The 19,491-nt window shown below is 42.0% G+C and overlaps 1 protein-coding gene across 3 annotated transcripts in view; it reads right to left on the minus strand.

The window, feature by feature from the left end:
• Positions 1-17,779, minus strand: part of CFAP97 (cilia and flagella associated protein 97) — a 45,559-nt gene extending 27,780 nt beyond the window's left edge. Inside the window, exons 1-4 of one of the 3 annotated variants that reach the window (XM_034770697.1) lie at positions 17,636-17,720; positions 14,362-14,744; positions 7,659-8,558; positions 7,485-7,556 (exon numbers count right to left, since the gene is read on the minus strand). In XM_034770697.1, the coding sequence (XP_034626588.1) occupies positions 7,485-7,556; positions 7,659-8,523 (937 nt within the window). In that variant the 5' untranslated portion in view covers positions 8,524-8,558; positions 14,362-14,744; positions 17,636-17,720. Of the gene's footprint in view, positions 1-7,484; positions 7,557-7,658; positions 8,559-14,361; positions 14,745-17,013; positions 17,093-17,635 lie in introns of those variants that run through there. The other 2 variants (XM_034770695.1, XM_034770698.1) reach the window with 2 other exon arrangements.
• Between the last annotated feature and the right edge of the window lie 1,712 nt (positions 17,780-19,491).

Consider the following 19,491-nt stretch of genomic DNA (forward strand, 5'->3'; position numbering starts at 1 on the left):
ACTTAGGGATCTGGGGCAAGATCAGTACTTGGTCCTGCTAGTGAAGGACTAACTTTCAAGGTCCCTTCCAGTTCTAGGAGATAGGATATCTCCATTAATTTAATACTTTAGATCTTATTCTAATTTTCTATAAAGTATTTAAGATTAGAGTCTGATACATGAGCAAAACAGAAGTAAAGTCCATGTATGAAATTCTTAAATAGGAAAACTATATGTACTATGCACTATGTAATGTTGGACTGATGTAACGCTGTTTGTGGAATCACAAGCACTGTCACAGTGAATACAGCTTCCCCATGGAAAGTGGAGAAAATGACACACACAGATTTACTAAGCTGAGTATTTATATCAAATTAGCACCAAAAGGCATCATTCCGGATTGGGTCCCTCTTGGGCTGGCCACTGTGCAAACCGATGTTGAGAGATCCTGCCACAGAATTCACAATCTCTAAATTTGGCCCAAACAATCAAAGCCCCATTCTATATTAACATGTAGATGAAGACCACCTGTTTAAACTCCCATATTTCCCCTCCCACCTACGTTATGGGTTTATTTTTTAAAATTGTATTTAAACATTTTCTGAAATATGATCAATTTGCTCTCTTACCTGTTCTCCTTCAGTAGTGAATGGCCTGGGATCTTCCTCATACTGATGTATTTAAAATCTCATACAGTATGGACATGATCTGTCCAGCACTGAAATGCTAATGGTAACTCTTACACTCAGCATGTCATAATGGATAATCTGCATAATGACATCAGTTCTGCTTCATAATGGAATGCCGTAAATAATCTCAAATGTGAGCTGAATTTTTTTTAAAAGTATGAACCACATCATATATCACACCACACTATTTAGCATTTATATAGTGCTTTAGAGAGGTGCTGCCAAGTGAAAGTGCACTTGGACTCACTGGAGGGCAGAAGGAGAGTCAAGAAAGGGACAAAGACTGCCCGAAAAAGTCTTTTGACAAGGTTGGAGTGCTATGCCTCCTTCCACTCCCTGCCATATATAACTTGAGAAAGTGGGTGAGTCTTGAAATTTTACCCAGTTTATCCTTGAAGACATCAAGAAGATATTTGTTTTTCTTATCAGAATTAATAATCCTGATTTTAGACAGACACAGCCCTTAGTTTTTATATTTATTTTACTCATTTCTATAGTACACCTCTACCTCAATAGAACGCTGTCCTCGGGAGCCAAAAAATCTTACCGCGTTATATTGAACTTGCTTTGATCCACCGGAGTGCGCAGCCCCGCCCCCTGGAGCACTGCTTTACCGGGTTATATCTGAATTCGTGTTATATCGGGTCGCGTTATATCGGGGTAGAGGTGTACCTGCTGCAGTGGTTACAGAGATTAACACACAAATCAGATAGGCTATCTAGAAAGAATACAAAAACAAACACTAAACCATACAAACAAGCCTCACATAAGATCACTAGACTCTAAAGGCACAGAGTTCTCAAATGAGACAGTCCAGCAGCTAATCACATAATGTTCATACTTTTAAAAATTAGCTAGAAGATCTTTGCTGACATAGAAATTGGGCACTGTCTCACATAACTGGATTCCAGATCATTTAGGACTAAAGATCAATGACAGAATCTTGAATATAACCTGGAAACTAATAAGAAATCAATGCAGATATTAAGCACAGATTTTGAATTCACACCGGCCAGCACCACTCAGGAGGTGGACAAATGCATTCTCCAAATTACAAACTGAAGGTAAGGAGTAGAAACTTAAAGGCAAATTTTATCCTTAGTTGTAACACCCAAATTTTTATTTTAAAAGACTGGTTAAGATCTCTAATCAATCTTGGTGATTGTAAGAACATTAAGAACTATTTTAAATTCCATGAGAGGAGCTAGAGGGGGACCAGAATTATTTCTTCTAACGTCTCAGATTTAGTAGTATTCTCAGCCTGAGAACAAAGTGATGAACTCTAGTTCAAGCTTGGTTTCCTATTTAAGGTTAATAATTGTTTTGAAGAAAAAATATATGTAGCCAGGATTCTTTAACTCTACTAAGAGCAGCATTGTTGGTTGAATGAAGCAAGACCCCACACTCAACTTCATGGCACCTCTATTTGTCTTTAAGGAATAACTTTGGAACACCACATCCAAGCAATTCCAGAATTTCAGGGAATATTCCAGGCATCATGGAAGAGTTTGATTGAGAGGAAGGTCAGGACCCCCAACTGCCTGGTGATGTCAATAGAGGAATTTCTCTGACACCCCCTATTACTGCTTAAACATAGCAAATTGAGCTGCTGTCTCTGATGTGTGGGGAGATTGTTTTCTAGCCTGGAGTCTAACAGAAGCAAGAGAGTCTTAGAAGGAGGGAAGGGGATGGGGGAGACTGGAGAAGAGCACAAGCATCAGGGACCACAGGGATGTGGCAGTTGTGGTGAGGAAAGCCGTTAAAGCTAAGTTAAAGAACAAACTTCCTGTTCCATCTGAAATGGAAACTATTGTTAGGCTAGTCTGCACTGGGTGCTTTGGATTGCTAATGTACAGAAGCCTGGGTCTACTGAATTTGTTCATAGACTACTCCATTGGAGATGAGAGATAGATTGTCTGGGTTGGTCTTTTTACAACTGCCAGTAAAATACCAAGATACCTTGCTATCATGAGATCTAATCCTTGCTAAAGCATCTAGAATGAAAAATGCCCATCACACCCTTCTGCTGAAGAAGATAGACCTTTCTAAGGGAAGTCTGGGAAACAACTGAATTAAAGTCTAATTTATATTTGGGAGTGAGATGAAGCAGGAATGAACAACAGGACAAACTCCAAAAGAAAAGATTATGCACTAATACACAAAGGTTAAGGCTACACATAACAGAATATATACAATAAAAACTCTGACTGATGGGGTTTTAAACAGGCTACTTCACCTTGAATGGAACCTTGAAATATGTGTTATCTACGCATGTTAAACAATCTGTTTCACCTTGTATTTAGCTGTGACACTGATTAAGTTTCCCAGACCTGAAGAAGAGCTTGTGTAAGCTCAAAACTTGTCTCTCTCACCAATAGAAGTTGGTCCAATAAAAGATGAGGTGGGTGAAGTAATAGGTCATTAACAATTTAAACATTTGGGAAATGCATGTTGCTTGGACAACACTTCTACCCAATTTCAAGTAAAATCTTGGTTTACTGTAATCCTAATATTGCTGTGGCTTCCACTTATTTAGATCAATTCCATTCCTATCACTTGACAAGTAGCTGACCTTGTCATCCATATGACCACTAGAGGCCGTATCACAGCTTGCCTTGGCATAGGCAGTGCTTTCATCAGCAATCGACTATAGCAGCGGTCTTCAAACTTTTTTGATCGCGCACCTCTATCAGTAAAAAAATTGAGCACGCACCCCCTGCTGCGCTGCAGGGCCGGCTCTACCATTTTTGCTGCCCCAAGCAAGCAAGCGAGAAAAAAAAAGCGCCCGAACTGCCGAAGCTCCCACTTTGGAGACCACTGGACTATAGTGCTGGAATAAAGTCACTTACAGGGTACGTTTACACTGCAATTAAAAACCCATGGCTGGCCTGTACCAGCTGGCTCAGGCTCATGGGTCTCAGGCTAAGGGGTTGTTTAATTGCAGTGTAGATGTGCAAGCTCAGGCTATAGCATGAGCTCTGGGACCCTCCCATCCCACAGGATACTGGAGCCCGAACATCTACAAAGCAATCAAATGGCACCTTGGCCTGAGCCCCAGGAGCATGAGTCAGCTGGCATGGGCCAGCAGCAGGTTTTTAATTGCAGAGTAGACATACCCTTAGATGTAGTCACCTGTTGTTAACATCCATCGTTCTGAAGTTCTCTCTCATTCATAATTCTGGCCTCTTATTTAATAACTTTAAAAAACAAAAAAACAGTCATAGAACTGCCCAGTAGTACCTGCCTTAAAAAAGTTCAAAAGCAACTGAAATAACAGGGAGACAATTGTATTTTCAGTACAAATTATTTTGTTCTGATTTAATTCCAAGTGGAAGAACTTAAATATTTAACTACTTACACATTGAAAAATATATTCCTATAGCAAAAACATTACAGATTTGAGAGACTTAAAAGATTTATTTTACTAGATAAATGTGCTTTAAATTAAAAATTATGAATATTTTTCCAAACTATAATAGTATGGAATAGTATGCCTGTTTTATAGAAGCATGTACTAAGGGCACATAGCATGAGGAAAAATGTACAGTAACTCCTCACTTAACGTTGCAGTTATGTTCCTGAAAAATGCGACTTTAAGCGAAACAATGTTAAATGAATCCAATTTCCCCATAAGAATTAATGTAAATGCGGGGGGAAAGGGGGGAGGGTGTTAGATTCCAGGGAAATTTTTTTCGCCAGACAAAAGACATTATATACATATACAGTATAAGTTTTAAATAATTTTAAACAAACTATGTAATACTGTACTCACCAATGATGACTGTGAAGCTTGGTTGAAGCAGGGCGTAGTGGGGTCGGGGCACGGGGACTTGCCCCACTCCGCCCATCCACTCCCCAGCTGGAATGCTGGGTGGGCAGAGTGGGATAAGCCCCTGGGCCCGAACCCTGCTCCCCAGCTGAAACGCCAGATGGGCGGAATGGGGCAAGCTCCCATTCCCTGACCCCACTCCCTGGCTGGAATGCCGGGCGGGCGGAGCAGGACAAGCCCCCACACCACAACCCTGCTCTCTGGCAAGAGTGCTGGGTGGGTGGGTGGAGCAGGGCAAGCCAAACAACCTTATAATGGAATGTTGTGCGACTTTAAAAGAGTATAAAAGATCAGCAACCTAATAACAAAACGACTATAAGTGAGGAGTTACTGTATGCTAAAAATCCTTGTCAGCTGCTATAAATTTATGCCAATATACATATTGTTCTATATGCTCAAACTGAAACAGAGTCATTTTAAACCATAAAAGTTATTTTACACTTTACACCCTGCCCCACCCCCCATTACAGGATGTACACGCCACACCACTCTCTTCACCTACCATTCAATACAGCTGTTTGTTTCAACACAAAGTTTACTCTTTTAACGTCATGTTCTTATTATAGTTTTCTCCCATCTTTTCTCCTTTAGTACTATAACATGCCATTCTGTCTTCATTTTCTCCCCATATCAAAAAAGATACTTTCATGTTACCACTAGGCTCAGTTCTGCAAGATACACTGTTGAATGCCTCCAGCAAGAGGCAGATCACCCACAACTACAGTATGAGCCGGGGGTACATTCACCTCAGGGAACTGTACTCATATAATTGTTACATACACTTATGCCCAGGTATACTTGTTTCCAGTATTATAGCATCATCCATTTTTTGTTTCATTAGTAAGGTTTAATAAAATTGTATTAAAAGCATCTCTGATAGTCACACAGTGCTCGCATTATGCTCATAATAAAGCAGTTCTTATGGTTAAAGATTTGTGTTGTACATTTCTGTTCTCTCAGAAAAATTATTTTCCCCTGCACTCATTTTGTGCATACTGAAAAAGATGAAAGTGTAAAAATAATTATGGAATAAAAGTGTCTGTACTCCCAGAGTAGCCACTTTCCAAAAGTCAATATCTTATCTGCTTAGTTTTTGAAGTACCCAAAGTAATCACAGCATCTTATGCTTGCCAGTTTAATTGTTCTAGACTGAAGTCATTTGGAAATTATATAAGTGTTAATCAATATCATTAACTGGTAAATATACCTAAATTCCACTTCTCGCCTCCTGACTTGTATTACTTAAAGATGGCCATGAGTAATTGCTTTTCAGTTTTGTGGAAACAAACTTGCTCCTTATATTCACATCCTTGGAGAATATTTTTATTAAATTATAGTTCCTATTGTTTTATGCATGTGACAAAGTTTGGGCACCAAACCAAAAAATTCCAAGGTTCCCTTCCCCACAAAAAAAATCCAGTTTGATTTGAACTGAAACAAGGTTTTTGGTATTGAATTGAAAAACAAAAACCAAACAAAACTGTTTCAAAAATTGACCAAAATGTTTTGAGTCAACCTGAAAATTATTATTTTTTTTTATTTTGAATTTTCCGTTTGATTCAGCTGTTCCAGGTGCATTTTACCTTTAAAAAAAATAAAAAAAAATTGGCCAAATTTGAAATAAAAAACACCATTTCAAATCAAAAAGCCTAAATGAAATGTTTCAACTGCTTAAAAAAAAAAAAGTTTCAGCTGAAATTATTTGCCCAATTTGATGTCCCTTTTGACAAAAAAAAAAAACTAATGTTAAAAGCATTTCACCCAGCTCGACCCAGAAGTTTAGTTCCCTACCAATACTACGTACTAACATGATGCTTTGCTGAGTACATGAAGTCACCATTAAGCAGAGCTGCTAGAGCATGGGGAATAACAGATCAGGGTTAGGGAAAGCTTTCTTTTCTTGCCCACAGTGCAGCTTCAAACAGCTAAAGATTTGGTCCATTACACCATGAGAATAAAGACAGAAGGAATCATTAGGAAAGAAGGTGAACAACTCCTAGTTTATATGTGCTCATTGCCTGATCATCCTAGTCCCATCCCACTGAGGAATTTTGGGGATAGGACAGCAAATGGGACACCAGGCTCCTTCTCACCAACATTAAAAGACATTTCATAAAGTTACTGGGAAGGAGAAGCTACAGTCTAAATGAAAACCTCTCAAAGACTATTTGACTGTTCATTTTTTTATTAAAATATTTTCATCATTCAATATTTAGAAGGAATTTTAAGTTCATTTGATTTGTTTATTTATCATAAGGGCACCAGAAGTTAAAAATGTATTTGTAAAATGGTTGCTATTTATAGCTGTGTTTAATTCTGAGTTGCATTTCAAAGTTGAGAATGTCCATAATTTGATAAAAAGAACAGGAGTACTTGTGGCACCTTAGAGACTAACAAATTTATTAGAGCATAAGCTTTCGTGGACTACAGCCCACCTCTTCGGATGCATCCGAAGAAGTGGGCTGTAGTCCACGAAAACTTATGCTCTAATAAATTTGTTAGTCTCTAAGGTGCCACAAGTACTCCTGTTCTTTTTGCGGATACAGACTAACACGGCTGCTACTCTGAAACCTGTCATAATTTGATAGATTTCCCATATTAAAAGTTTGGCATTTTTAAAGAAAATTGCTAGTTATTAAATGGATCATGATTTGACAAATCAAAGTATGATGTCAGTGGAATTGTGAAAATATCAATCCTATTTGGGGATTCATCACATGGCTACTTATCCCTTTACCTATAAGAGTTTATTAAAGGAGCACTTCCATTAGTCTACTGATGTACCAGCGTGCTATTACATAAACAAACAAAACCACAAGGCAGCTTTAAAACTGATGCAACTTGGTCTGAAGCCAATTTTAAAAGAAAAAGCAGCACACACAATGACCCCTAATTTCCATTCGTGCTCAATGCCATAGCCCCTCTCAACACAGAAAAGGTCACACTTTGTAAATAAGTTTGTAAAAATTTTGTTTAAGAAAAATCACCTTTCAAAAGCTGATTCAGGTCCACAGCATCATGCAAGACCTTTTGATTATGTCTGCGATCAAACTCAGCATCTAGTGAGAAAGATACAGATGTAAGACTGGGTCTCAATTTTCCATTTTCTAGTGTGCTAGGCTTTACAAATTTTGTATCGTACTTCAATTCCTCAAAATTACCCTGTAATTCTTGGCTCACATTTTCTTGTCTTTTTACTTTCAGTTTCTTATCATTTGATGCTGCAAGTTCAAAAGATTGGATAGGACTGATGTCTGGTGTTGATAGAGGTGTTACATCAGTCACTGTATCTTCAGACTCCTCTGTGTATTCACCAAACTTTGGTTTTACTTCCACTGACTTTATTCCTGGCCTGAATTTTTGTCTTGGAGATAGAAGAGCCAAGTTACATATACTTCTCTTTGAGGAAGAGTGTGATGAATCTGATATGCAGCTATCAGAATCCATATCTGAACCATCTGTATCCGAACTTGAGGAGGAAGAAGAGGATGAGGATGAGCTAATATTGGTATACTTTTTGTTAACTTTCTTTATGCTACAGGATTGCTTAGCTGATTTAGGTCTAACCCTTTGTTTTCTGCCATCATCACTACTGTCTTCTTCATCTGTATAATAATCCTCCTCACCTTCTCTAACTATTTTGGGGATCCCAGCTGGAATGTTTACACGTATTCTTCTACTTAGCGCAGAATTTCTACCTGATGTACTTGCATTTTCTGAACTTAAAGAAACTGACTGTGATGAAGCATTCCCACTATGGTCAGTGCCATCATTTATGGAATGTTCCTTTGGTGACTCTCTCTTTTTCTCTTCACTTTCCTCCTCAGTACTGTGTTCTTGCCTCAGTTTCGTTTCCGACTCTGAGTCTGATTTGGCGATGTGTATATCTCCTTTTTCTATGAGCTCACTAGGTTCTTCGCCACTGGCTACAACAGGGTTTTCTTCTTTCTTTGGCTCTTCCTCAAAATCACTATCAAAGAAAGAGTGGTCCACTTCACCCTCTGACACATCTTCATACCGGTCCATCTCAAAAGTTATTGTATAAATTCCAACTCCTGGTCCTGCAGGTGTGAAAAAGGGTTTTCAAAATATTAACCAAAAGCAGTATACCCTCAGTATAATTCTAGGTTATATTATTAATGATATTATACTTCTATGATATAATTAAATATGTTATGGACCAGGTAAGTTAAATATTTATTTATAATTATATATGGGCCAGATAATACGGTAAGAGGCTGCAGACTTAAGAGAAACAAGCTCAAAGAAAGGAGAAGCGGCAGATAGTTGGAACTAGGACAGTGGGGGGGAACCTTGTGAAGCCCATAAATTAGCATAAATTGGGGCAAAGCTGGGGAGGAAGAGACACTGTACTGCTTTTGGACTCTACAAGGCAGTTTAATGAGGAGGAGACCGGGGGAAACAATCAACTCTGCATAGCTCTTAAGGTGTGCAAGGCAACAGAACCACAGTTCTTGAAGAAAGGGGAGCAGAGACCTAAACCTTGTAGAACTCCTTATCAGGGGAAACTTTTACACTTGGCTTGACACTAATGATACTAGCACTGAGCGCACTCCTGCCTCAAGTACTTTTTGAAGCACAGAAATTCCATAGGGCCCATCGTTCCCAGTTCTCTCCCCACTTTTCAACTGCTCTGAAGCTTCAAAGCTTTCTAAATCATGCACCACTACATGAAGAGAAATGGACCATATGAAGTTCAAGAGCGCCATACAGCAGCTTAAGTAGTAAGAAACCAGAGATTCTACTGAGATCCAAAGCTTCGAAGAGCCAATGAAGCAAAAGGAGACCTAGTGAGCTAGACAGCTTGCAAAGTTCCTAAGCACTGCAGGGCAACAGAAGTGGAAGGAAACCTGGGGAGCCATCAACTCTGCAAATCTCCTGAATTCCTCCACAGCTGTTGAAATAGGGACAGGGGAAGCAGGACAAGACATGCTTCCCCCTCTTAAAAGTCCAGGGTGGAATTTGAGTTTTGCAGTATTTAATCACTTCTTGTGTCAATTGGCTTCAAATATCCTGTAGAATCTGACACCCAGCTCTCAGAGGCATTCAGAGGCATTCCTAAAAATAGCCTAAAAGGAAATGTAATGCTAAAAAAGCTTAACTTTAAGGGGAGGGGGGAGGGGGGAAGCTTGGCTGCTGCTTTTCAGCGTTATCTGCCAATGATAGTGTTTCAGTCACATAATGTATGTTACATAACCACAGTATATCACCTGTAGCTAAAAGGAAAAAAAAAAGATTAGATATAAGTAAATTCCATGGGGCAAACAATATTGAGGTCTGATAATAGAGACAAGAACGCTGTTCTATCATTTAGTTATTGGTTCATTTGCATCTAGCTACAAAGTAGAGTCATGCAACTAGTGACACAAAGACCTTCTTTTTTAAATTGTCTCACATAAATGGAAGAGTGAAATTCTATGGGTCACAGTTAAAGTTGGTTTGGGGCAATTTTGCACATTTTTTTCTTAAATCTAGATTAGTTAAAAATGTATATCTATATTACCTTTTCTGATCATTTTCATCCATTAACATTTAAGTGTTAACTGTAACATTCTTGCAAATATAGTTTTTGTATCATTATGTTCTTAGCAACCAAGACTACATTAAGAATATTTTAGTGTTACTGGTTATATTGTAACATATAGCCATGCGAAGTCTTCACAGTTGTCACTATGCTGCATAGTAATGGCTAGTCACAACTTCATGGCAACAATGGAGACAGAATTCAAGCATCCAAAATACAGGTCTTTTTGAACTACAAAAGAATTATTTGTTAGCACTCTGTGGCCTCTAAACACACAGTTCAACAGCTTCGATTCTGCCCAGCAGATAAGGATGGTAACATTAGCCGCTTCACGGCAATATTAATATTTTATTCATAACATTACCTCTTCCCTTTTTCAGACATAGTCCCTTCACTTTGTAATCTTTACATTATTAAAAAAACAGAAATGCTGCTTTGGTCAATTTCTCTCAGTGAAATACTTGGTGATTCACAAACCAGACATTGCTTTAATGGGGAGTATGAAATGAAATTATATGAGAGGAGTTTGAGTCTCAGTTGGTACTTTTGTATTTTATTCCCTTGTGCATCTAGGACACATGACATTTCTTTGAAAAGTGGGATTTGCCAAATTATTTGTAGTCAGGGATTTTTCAGGAGAATAGCACACTACATATATGTACAAAATCTTTTATTATACTGTCTGTAGAAAGTACAGATTTTTACTATTTCAGTTGCTAGACTATGGAATCAACAAATGAGATCATGAAGTCTTAGTAAAAGCTATTACTGATCCAAAATACCTATGCCTAACTTCTGATTTTAATAACCCTCTTATTTACACATTCAAAGAAAACATGTTTCCTGCTGTATACGCTAACAACTGTCCATCTAGGAAATTCTTACCAAGCATCAATTACTTACCTAAGCCCCTGTCTTTTCAACACTTACACATATTCTTAACTTTACTAAAATAAGTAGTCCACTGACAGCAACAGTAAATTATGAACATAAGTTTTTGCAGGACTGGGACGCTATGGAATATCCTAAAGAATACAGTAGCTAGCTGGTGGTAGTAAAACAGTAACTATAGGTATCCACTACCAGCTCCCAAGTTTATTATTAATTATTTGAATTATCACAGCACTTAGTGCCACAGTCATGGACCAGGACTCCACTGGTCTAGGCAATATATAACAGACAAAAGACAGTGTCTTTAAAGAATGAGGACCAAAACTTTGTCAGCCCTAAAGATTTCTTAAAAAAAAAAAAAAGTCATAGTATAAACCGCATTTAAAAAATAAATAAATAAATAAAATAAAAGCTGCTACCAACACTACTCCCCAGAGATCAGTTTGGAGATGGGTTGTAATAATAGGTCCTCTGGACATTACTGTAATATAAATATCAAATAATAAGACAAAGGTAGGATAACTTAGGTTGAAGGCACATATTAGTGGTTTGAATGGATGTTATGTTTCAATGTTAAGGTTAAAACAAAGTTAGAAACCCAAAGTGTATAAAGTATGGAAGTACACAGTTAAAGCATCTAGACTAATTTAACCAGTCCCTGGAGTTGTCCTCCTACCATTTCATTTTTTTGCACATGGAGCACTGAAGAAAACATGCATCCCCAATACCAAATGTGATGATTTACCACCACACAAACTTCCCATCTTTCATTACAAGTGCTCCAATTTCATGATTGGGACATATGGTGTTTGTATATGTGGAGTTATTTAAGTTAAGCTCCAATGTGGATACAAGAATAAATGGATATAAACTGGCCATCAACAAATTTAGGCTTGAAATTAGATGAAGGTTTCTAGCCATCAGAGAGTGAAGTTCTGGGACAGCCTTCCAAGGAGAGCAGTGGGGGGAAAAAAACCTAACTGGCTTCAAGACTGAGCTTGATAAGTTTATGGAGGAGATGGTCTGATGGGATTGCCTACAATGGCATGTAGCTGACCTGCGACTGCTAGCAGCAAATATCTCCAATAGCTAGTGATGGGACACTAGATGGGATGGGCTCTGAGTTACTACAGAGAATTCTTTTCTAAGTGTCTGGCTGGTTGGTCTTGCTCACATGCTCAGGGCCTAACCGAACACCATATTTGGGGTTGGAAAGGAGTTTTCCCCCAGGTCAGATTGGCACAGACCCTGGGGGTTTCCTCTGCAGCATTGGGCACAGGTCTCTTGCAGGTTTAAACTAATGTAAATGGTGGATTATCTGTAACTTGAAGTCTTTAAATCACGATTTGAGTACTTCAGTAAATCAGTCAGAGGTTAGGGGTGGGTGGGTGAGGTTCTGTGGCCTGAAATGTGCAGGTCAGACTAGATGACACTAGATGTACAAGGAATCATGCTAATTTTTTGCCTAATGACACTTGAAATAAATTACCAGCACCTGGAATGATTAGGTCTCATATTGTGAAGTGTCATGCACCTCCTGTAATGCACTGAGTGCTCTCAGTACCTCTGAATATTTGGGACTTTAAACAGAGTTGGGAATGAGTCCCTTGAGTGCCGCTTGTCATATCAGGAATCTGTAAAATTGTTTAAAGTCTATTATGAATCACTAGGCCACAAAGCAGCATAGCTAATACAAGATTTTAGTTTGTGTGATCCTTATTTTAAAAAAAAAAAATGGCTAAGGTAGTATAACTTTCTGATTTACTCAGGTCACTGCTAGGGGAAAAAGAGTAAATACTGTGTTCAAAAGCTCGGTTGGTTTCTTTCAAGTTTAACTCAGAATTTCTACTGTTTGGATTTTTGGTGTGGCAGGGGGTGTGGGTTATTAAACTAAACCAATGTTCTTCAAGAGTAATATACACAAGCCACTGAACTGTGCCTGTAACATTAATGGAGATTTTGTGTGGGAATCTCCTTAGTTTTTTAAATAGCACTAACATGAGACTAAAAAGCTAAGGGGGCCTTTGAAAGAGGGGGGCATGTGAAGTGCTGGGAAAATTACTTTGCTAATACACAGTTCAAGGTACCTTAGGAGGGAAACCAATCTCCTACAGACCTTAGGTCCTGTACACAAGAGTATGGCTTTGCTTGTGTAAGTGAATCAAGGCGAGCTAGGTTAGTTAGTTGGTTTATCAGGCCAAAGCCACCTCCAAGCTTAGCTTTCTTCTGACACAGAGGCCCCACAGCAGAGTCCCCTGTTCTTTGCAAACAACTCTCACCACCTCAGATCTCTCAAACTCACTACACCAGACATGTCATCCAGGATATTTATCCATAAAGAGTAATATGTAAAGTATTTACAGAAAGCCTGTAACTTGTCAAAATTCATAATCATTGCAGGTAATATTTAAGGAATTATAGAGAAAGAATGCTTTATGGACTTGGAATAAAAGTCACCAGGGGCTAATCAGTCTCAGTGATGGCCCATTTGGGTAGTGAGGGAGTTGTCATCCTGCCCTGTGTAGCCAGTGACATAATGCAAGGCTGAACTGTGTGGCCTTGCAAAATACTAGGACTTCCAATGGAAAACAATCAGAGGCAACTTAAAAAAAATAAAAAAATAAAAACCACTTGAAGGTAAAACAGGAACTTTACAACAAGACAGGGGTTTGCCCTGTCTGTGAATGGGGGATGGGGACTGTTGTCAGTATAACACAGAGGAGTGAGAAACACTCTGGATCCATTCACTGAGAAAACCCCTTGTGGTATGGGGATGTTTTCATGAACATTTGGATCCTGGTTCTGGTGAAACCAGTCTGCTTTGCAACACACTGAACTTTGAGGAGGAAACTTACTTTATTGGCTAGGAAAGGTAACTATTAAGTCTAGACCCAAGGTTTGCAATTGGTGATTGTTTTATATTGTCATCATTTATTTCCACCACTCCCTTGTTTCTACTTTAATCTTAATTATTTCTTAAATAAGCCTACTTCTGTTTTATTGTAAGGGCTCATACTGCTGTGTGGTTTATGGGAGCAGTGGTTTAGGGTAACACTGGTGAAGTGGGGTACACTGCACCTTTGGGTGCAGAGGATTTGGATTTTCTGCAAGCAGTCAGTGTCAGCAGCTGGATATCACAGGGGACTAAGGTGCATCAATTGTTAAGCTGCAAGGTTAATACAGGGCTGGTTTAGTTCTGAGGAGAGTGCTTGAATGGCTAAACGGATGGCAGAATTAGGTTGCTGATTCCCCCCCCCCCCCAGCAAAGGCAAGACTCCCTCATGCTGGAGGCATGGGGTTACAATGTGACTCTCAGTCATGGGTGCCCCAAGAAAAGTCATAGGCTTCCCTCACCCCTGCTGCGTGGACTTTCAGAAGCTTGTGAAACCCCTTCTCCCCCACAGCCCTAGAAGACTGAGAACCATCACCTCTACATGTCTTAGAAGACTCTCTGGGAAACTTCTGAATGCTCTTCCTGTTAAGCCTTAGATGGCAGCCCTTCACCAATCTTCTCTTGATCTGTCAGTCTTCTAATGAATCAAATAGGCCCAAAAGACTAAAAAAAGCCTACTAAGACTCATGGGATGGAGTGTGTCAGGATGAACCTCCTAAAACGCATGAATGAGGGGGCAATGAGCCACCTAAAATTCACTGAGGGTTCTGCATGCTTCAGGAAATACACAACGAAAGAGAGGAACAGTCCTCTTTATCCCACAAATGCTCTCTTCAGTCCCCATATCTGCAGGTTTTCTAAGGTCCATAGCAAGGGAACCCTACTCCTGGAGACCTTAGGATGTGTGTGGAAGCACACCTGTGAAGAGAGAAAAGGAAATGGGGTTTTCGTGGGCTGGGGCAGGTAGCAGAGCAGGGAAACTCTCCAACAGCTGAATCCAAACAACTGAAGCTTATGACTTATTTGATAATAAAATAATAATAATATGACTTATTTCCCAGTCTTCATTCTGAAGCTAACATCAAGCAAGAAAATGCTTCTAATGTTTAGTATTATAAGCTGATGTAGCTTTAGTATCCACAATTTTATTTAGAAAGCACAAAGAACAAACTAAAGCAAACTCAAAAAATACAACTCAAAGAGGGAGGGATAGCTCAGTGGTTTAAGCATTGGCCTCCTACACCCAGGGTTGTAAACTCAATCCTTGAGGGGGCCATTTAGGGATCTGGGGCAAAAATCTGTCTGGGGATTGGTCCTGCTTTGATCAGGGGGGTGGACTGGATGACCTCCTGAGGTCCCTTCCAATCCTGATATTCTATTATTTTAGTGCATCTTACCTTACAAGCAGCATGTCTGATTAATTTCATTTTTGATGGAAAATGCCCCTTTCATCATTGACAACTCTTCCTAGTTAAGTATCAGAGGGGTAGCCGTGTTAGTCTGAATCTGTAAAAAGCAACAGAGGGTCCTGCGGCACCTTTAAGACCAACAGAAGTATTGGGAGCATAAGCTTTTGTGGGTAAGAATGAAAGACATCTGAAGAAGTGAGGTTCTTACCCACGAAAGCTTATGTTCCCAATACTTCTGTTGGTCTTAAAGGTGCCACAGGACCCTCTGTTGCTTCTTCCTAGTTAGTGATTAGCATTTTAAGGCTTTTCTACAGGAAAAGGGATTAGTTTCTCATGAAAGCATAAGTCTGCACCAGTTGCATGACACCCCATATATGCATCAGAACAGACCACAGAGACTGAAAATAAATAGCCAAAAGAGATGGCTCTGTTTTTTTACTCCATAACAAAATACTTCTCTTGTTGAATAGTATACTCTCACAGATACATACATTCAACACTTTATGGAACTATTTATATATCTTTCTATCCATCATTGTCCAAATAAGAACTCTGTACATGTCATCAGAGTGACTAAATTACAGTCTTTTAAAATAAATAAATGTAATAAATATAAGTGCATATTTACCTTCTGGTTTGGATGTAGTCATCTTGCAAATGTTTACCTAGTTGATGTGCTATGGATTGTTTGACACAAAGGACTAACAGTTTTGTGATTAGCCCGTTACATGTTACCATTAAGCCAGTTTCAGCAAAACTCTGTTTAACAGAACCATACTGAAGAGGAAAACTTCTAGCAAGGCTTACATACTATTATGCAACAGGTCATAAAACAGTTGTTATTGTGTGAATGCAAACCATGTTGACCGTATTTAAACCATAATAGCTTCCTTAACAGGCTTTGAGAATGTATAGACAGTGCTTCATATGTGTGGTATGCACTGCTGTATATTATGTAATATCCCCTAAGATGCCCAGCAATGCATATCTAAGATCACAATTTGCATTGTTGTTCTTTATTTTGTTTGGTGCAGAAAGAGTATACATACTTCCAATGTATACAAAGTTTGAGCAGATTGCAACTTACTTTAATGGATTTATAGATCCCCCACAAAAAATTAGTAGTTAGTTGTCATACAGATGTGTATTACTACTGATAACAGCAAAGAAAATAGAAGCATGTAAAACAAAGGGCTAGAATTGTTTAATTCCAAGGCAGACACTTAAGAGACATTGGCCAAATGTATAATATTATTGAGATAGTAGAATTCACCAGGAGTAAGTCATTCATAAGTATTATGCTACAATTGTGTTCTAGTTTGCTGAGTTAAGACATTTTTGCCAAATGTATAATACTTGGACCCAATGACCAAACTCCATTACATATAAGCATAATGTTGTAATAGGTTTACAACATATTTTACTAAGCACTATTAAAATGTTACTCTTCTCTATTTCCTATCCCATCACTCCCACCTCTTTTTCTAGGCCAATTAATTTATCAATACTGCAATCCAGTGGTTGACACAAAACAGTCAACTATTACAAAAGCAATCCTGTTACGGACATTAAATTGAGGTACCAGTAAATGAATAAGGTAGTTGGATGACACATTATTTAAAGGAAAGGACTTTGATTTCCATACAAATACCTTGCTGATCAACACAGATGGGGAGATGGAGACACAGAAAGTTGGTTAATATGGATATTTAATTGGAACATGATTTAATTCAGGTTTTCAATGCAAGCAGAAACTCTCCAAATATAGCTCAACCAACCTCCACACTAAACAGACACCTACATAGGTGTCACTCAGGCAGGGACTCAAGTAGCAAACCAGTAAAATCCTTGGAGGGTGCAGGGGGGAAGCAACCTCACTAAAATATAATACAAAATATATAATTAAAATCTTCCATTTTCCAAGGCCTGCTAATTACACGGTGCCTTTGCCTGCCCACTCGGGGGTGCTGGAGAACAGCACAGCCTGCCGCTGTCGTTCGCCCCTGGCAGGGCCTGCACACCCGGAGGAACAGCCTGTGTGCATGTGGACGAGGGCAGGGGGGAGGCTAGGACCTGGGGAGAGGCGGAGCGCATCCAGGCGAGGGCCCCCGGGGAAAACTCGCGGGGGCTCTAGCCGCGGGCATCGGCGAGGATGCTCGAGGGAGGGGGGCGCACAGGCGGCACCTTTACCAGTCCCACACCGCCGCTAGGGCCGCCCCCTTCCCGTGCAGGGCAGCCCCGCCACCCCCGGGGAGCCTGACGCCAGGGTGCCCCGGGCAGGGGCTAAGCTCCCCTGGGACTGAGCTTTGTTGTGGGCACAGCCGGAGCAGCCAGTAGCGCCGGGCCGACGGAGCCCAGCAGCCTCCTCCCCCGGCCCTGGCCCCGCGGGCGGATACTCACGGAGAACTGCGCTGCAGCAGCTCGGCTCCGGGCTCCGGGCCCCGCGCCTTTCGCCCAGGCGCCAGCAACAAGCCCGGCCCCTGCGTCGCCGGGGAGGGGGTGGAGCTCCGCTCGCTGGGCGCCAGGGGGCGGCCTGGGGCCCCTTACGGCTGCCTCCGGGGTGCGGAGAGCTGGGGCAGGGCAGCTCCGCCCTTGGCAACGCGCCTTATCAACGTGCCGCAAAGCCGGGCCCCGGCGCTCTGCCTGGGGAGGGAGCGGCGCTGTGTAAGTCCCGCACGGCCGCACTGCGGCTCGGAGCCGCGGGGTTAGACTGCGCGGTGAGGCCTGTCACGCGTCACCGCAGGGCGCTGGGAGCGGCTTAGTGCCAAGGGAACCCGAGTCTTTTATTAGAGTAGTTTTGCTTGGCCTTTGTAGCCGAGTAACTGTTGGGGCTGAGCGCAGGGACTGGATTAACTTTTTGTGGAGCATGGCGCGGGGGTCGGTCCCCGGAGCGAGGGGCCGGTGTAACGACACGAAACACAACCCTGCCAGGGGCATGGCAAGGGAGGCCCCGCAACACCCAGCCGCGTGCGAGGGCACTGGTTACAAACCGGCAGTTGCCAGATGCACAATGGCCCATCCGGCCCTGTGCTGCCCGCGTATCCCTTCCCCTGGGGGTAGGGTTGCCAACTTTCTAACTGCACAAAATGGAACATCCTAGCCCCGCCCCTTCTCTGAGGCCCCGCCCATGCTCACTACATTCCCCCTCTCTCCGGGGCTCCTTCTCCTCACCCTCACTCACTTTCACTGGGCTAGGGCAGGTGTTGGGGTGGGGTTCTGGGGTGAGGCTGGGTATGAAGGGTTTGGGGTACAGGAGGGGGCTCCAGGCTGGGGGGGTGGAGCCAAGGGATTAGGAGTACAGGAGGGGCTGCGGGTTGTGGCAGGGGGTTGAGGGGCAGGAGGGGGTGAAGGCTCTGGGGTGGAGCTGAAGATGAGGGGTTCAGGATGTGGGAGGGGCTCTGGGCTGGGGCAGGGGGTTAGGGTGCAGGGGGATGAGGGCTCTGGACTGGGGCCAGAGTGTGGGGGGGGGCCTCTGGGCTGGGGCAGGTGTTGAGGTGCGGGGGGGAGGGCTCTGAGTGGGAGTGCAGGCTCGGCTGGGGATGGGGGGTTTGGGATACAGGAGGGGGCTCCAGGTTGCGGGGGACTCAGGGCTGGGGCCGGGGCTTGGGGCGCAGGCTTACCTTGGGCGGCTTCCGAGTCAGCAGCACAGCTGCCTGTCCTGGCTCCATGCTGTGCCCTGGAAGCGGCCAGCAGGTCCAGCGCCTAAGCGGCGGTCCAGAAGGCTCCGCATGCTTCTCTTGCCCACAGGCACTGCCCCCCAGCTCCCATTTTGCCCAATTGCCAGGACCAGTACCAGGACAGGTAGGGACTAGCCTGCCTTAGCCCCGCAGCGCCACCATCCAGACTTTTATCAGCCTGGTCTGCGTTGCTGACCGGAGCTGCCTGGGTCCCTTTTTGACCGGGTGTTCCCTGTCTTCATTGAGTCTTTCTGTTAGTGCATTGTACCATAAACTCACAGGTGATCTCACCCTTCTTCACAGTATTTTAGAATCAGAGAAGGGTAGGACTGCACTCAAGGCGGGACTAAGTATCATCTAGAGGGCCGACTTTAGGCCAATTCCACCAATTCCCCCGAATCGGGCCCCGCGCCTAAGAGGGCCCCGCGCCCAGTGGCAGGGCCGCCGGGGTGGGGGCAAGTGGCCGAGAATCCCTTCCCTGGCTAGAGGCTCCTTTTTAATTTTTACTCACCCGGCAGCGCTCCGGGTCTTCGGCGGCACTTCAGCGACGGGTCCTTCACTCGCTCTGGGTCTTTGGCA

This window comes from Trachemys scripta, chromosome 5, assembly GCF_013100865.1.
Source record: "Trachemys scripta elegans isolate TJP31775 chromosome 5, CAS_Tse_1.0, whole genome shotgun sequence".
Lineage (NCBI taxonomy): Eukaryota > Metazoa > Chordata > Testudines > Emydidae > Trachemys > Trachemys scripta.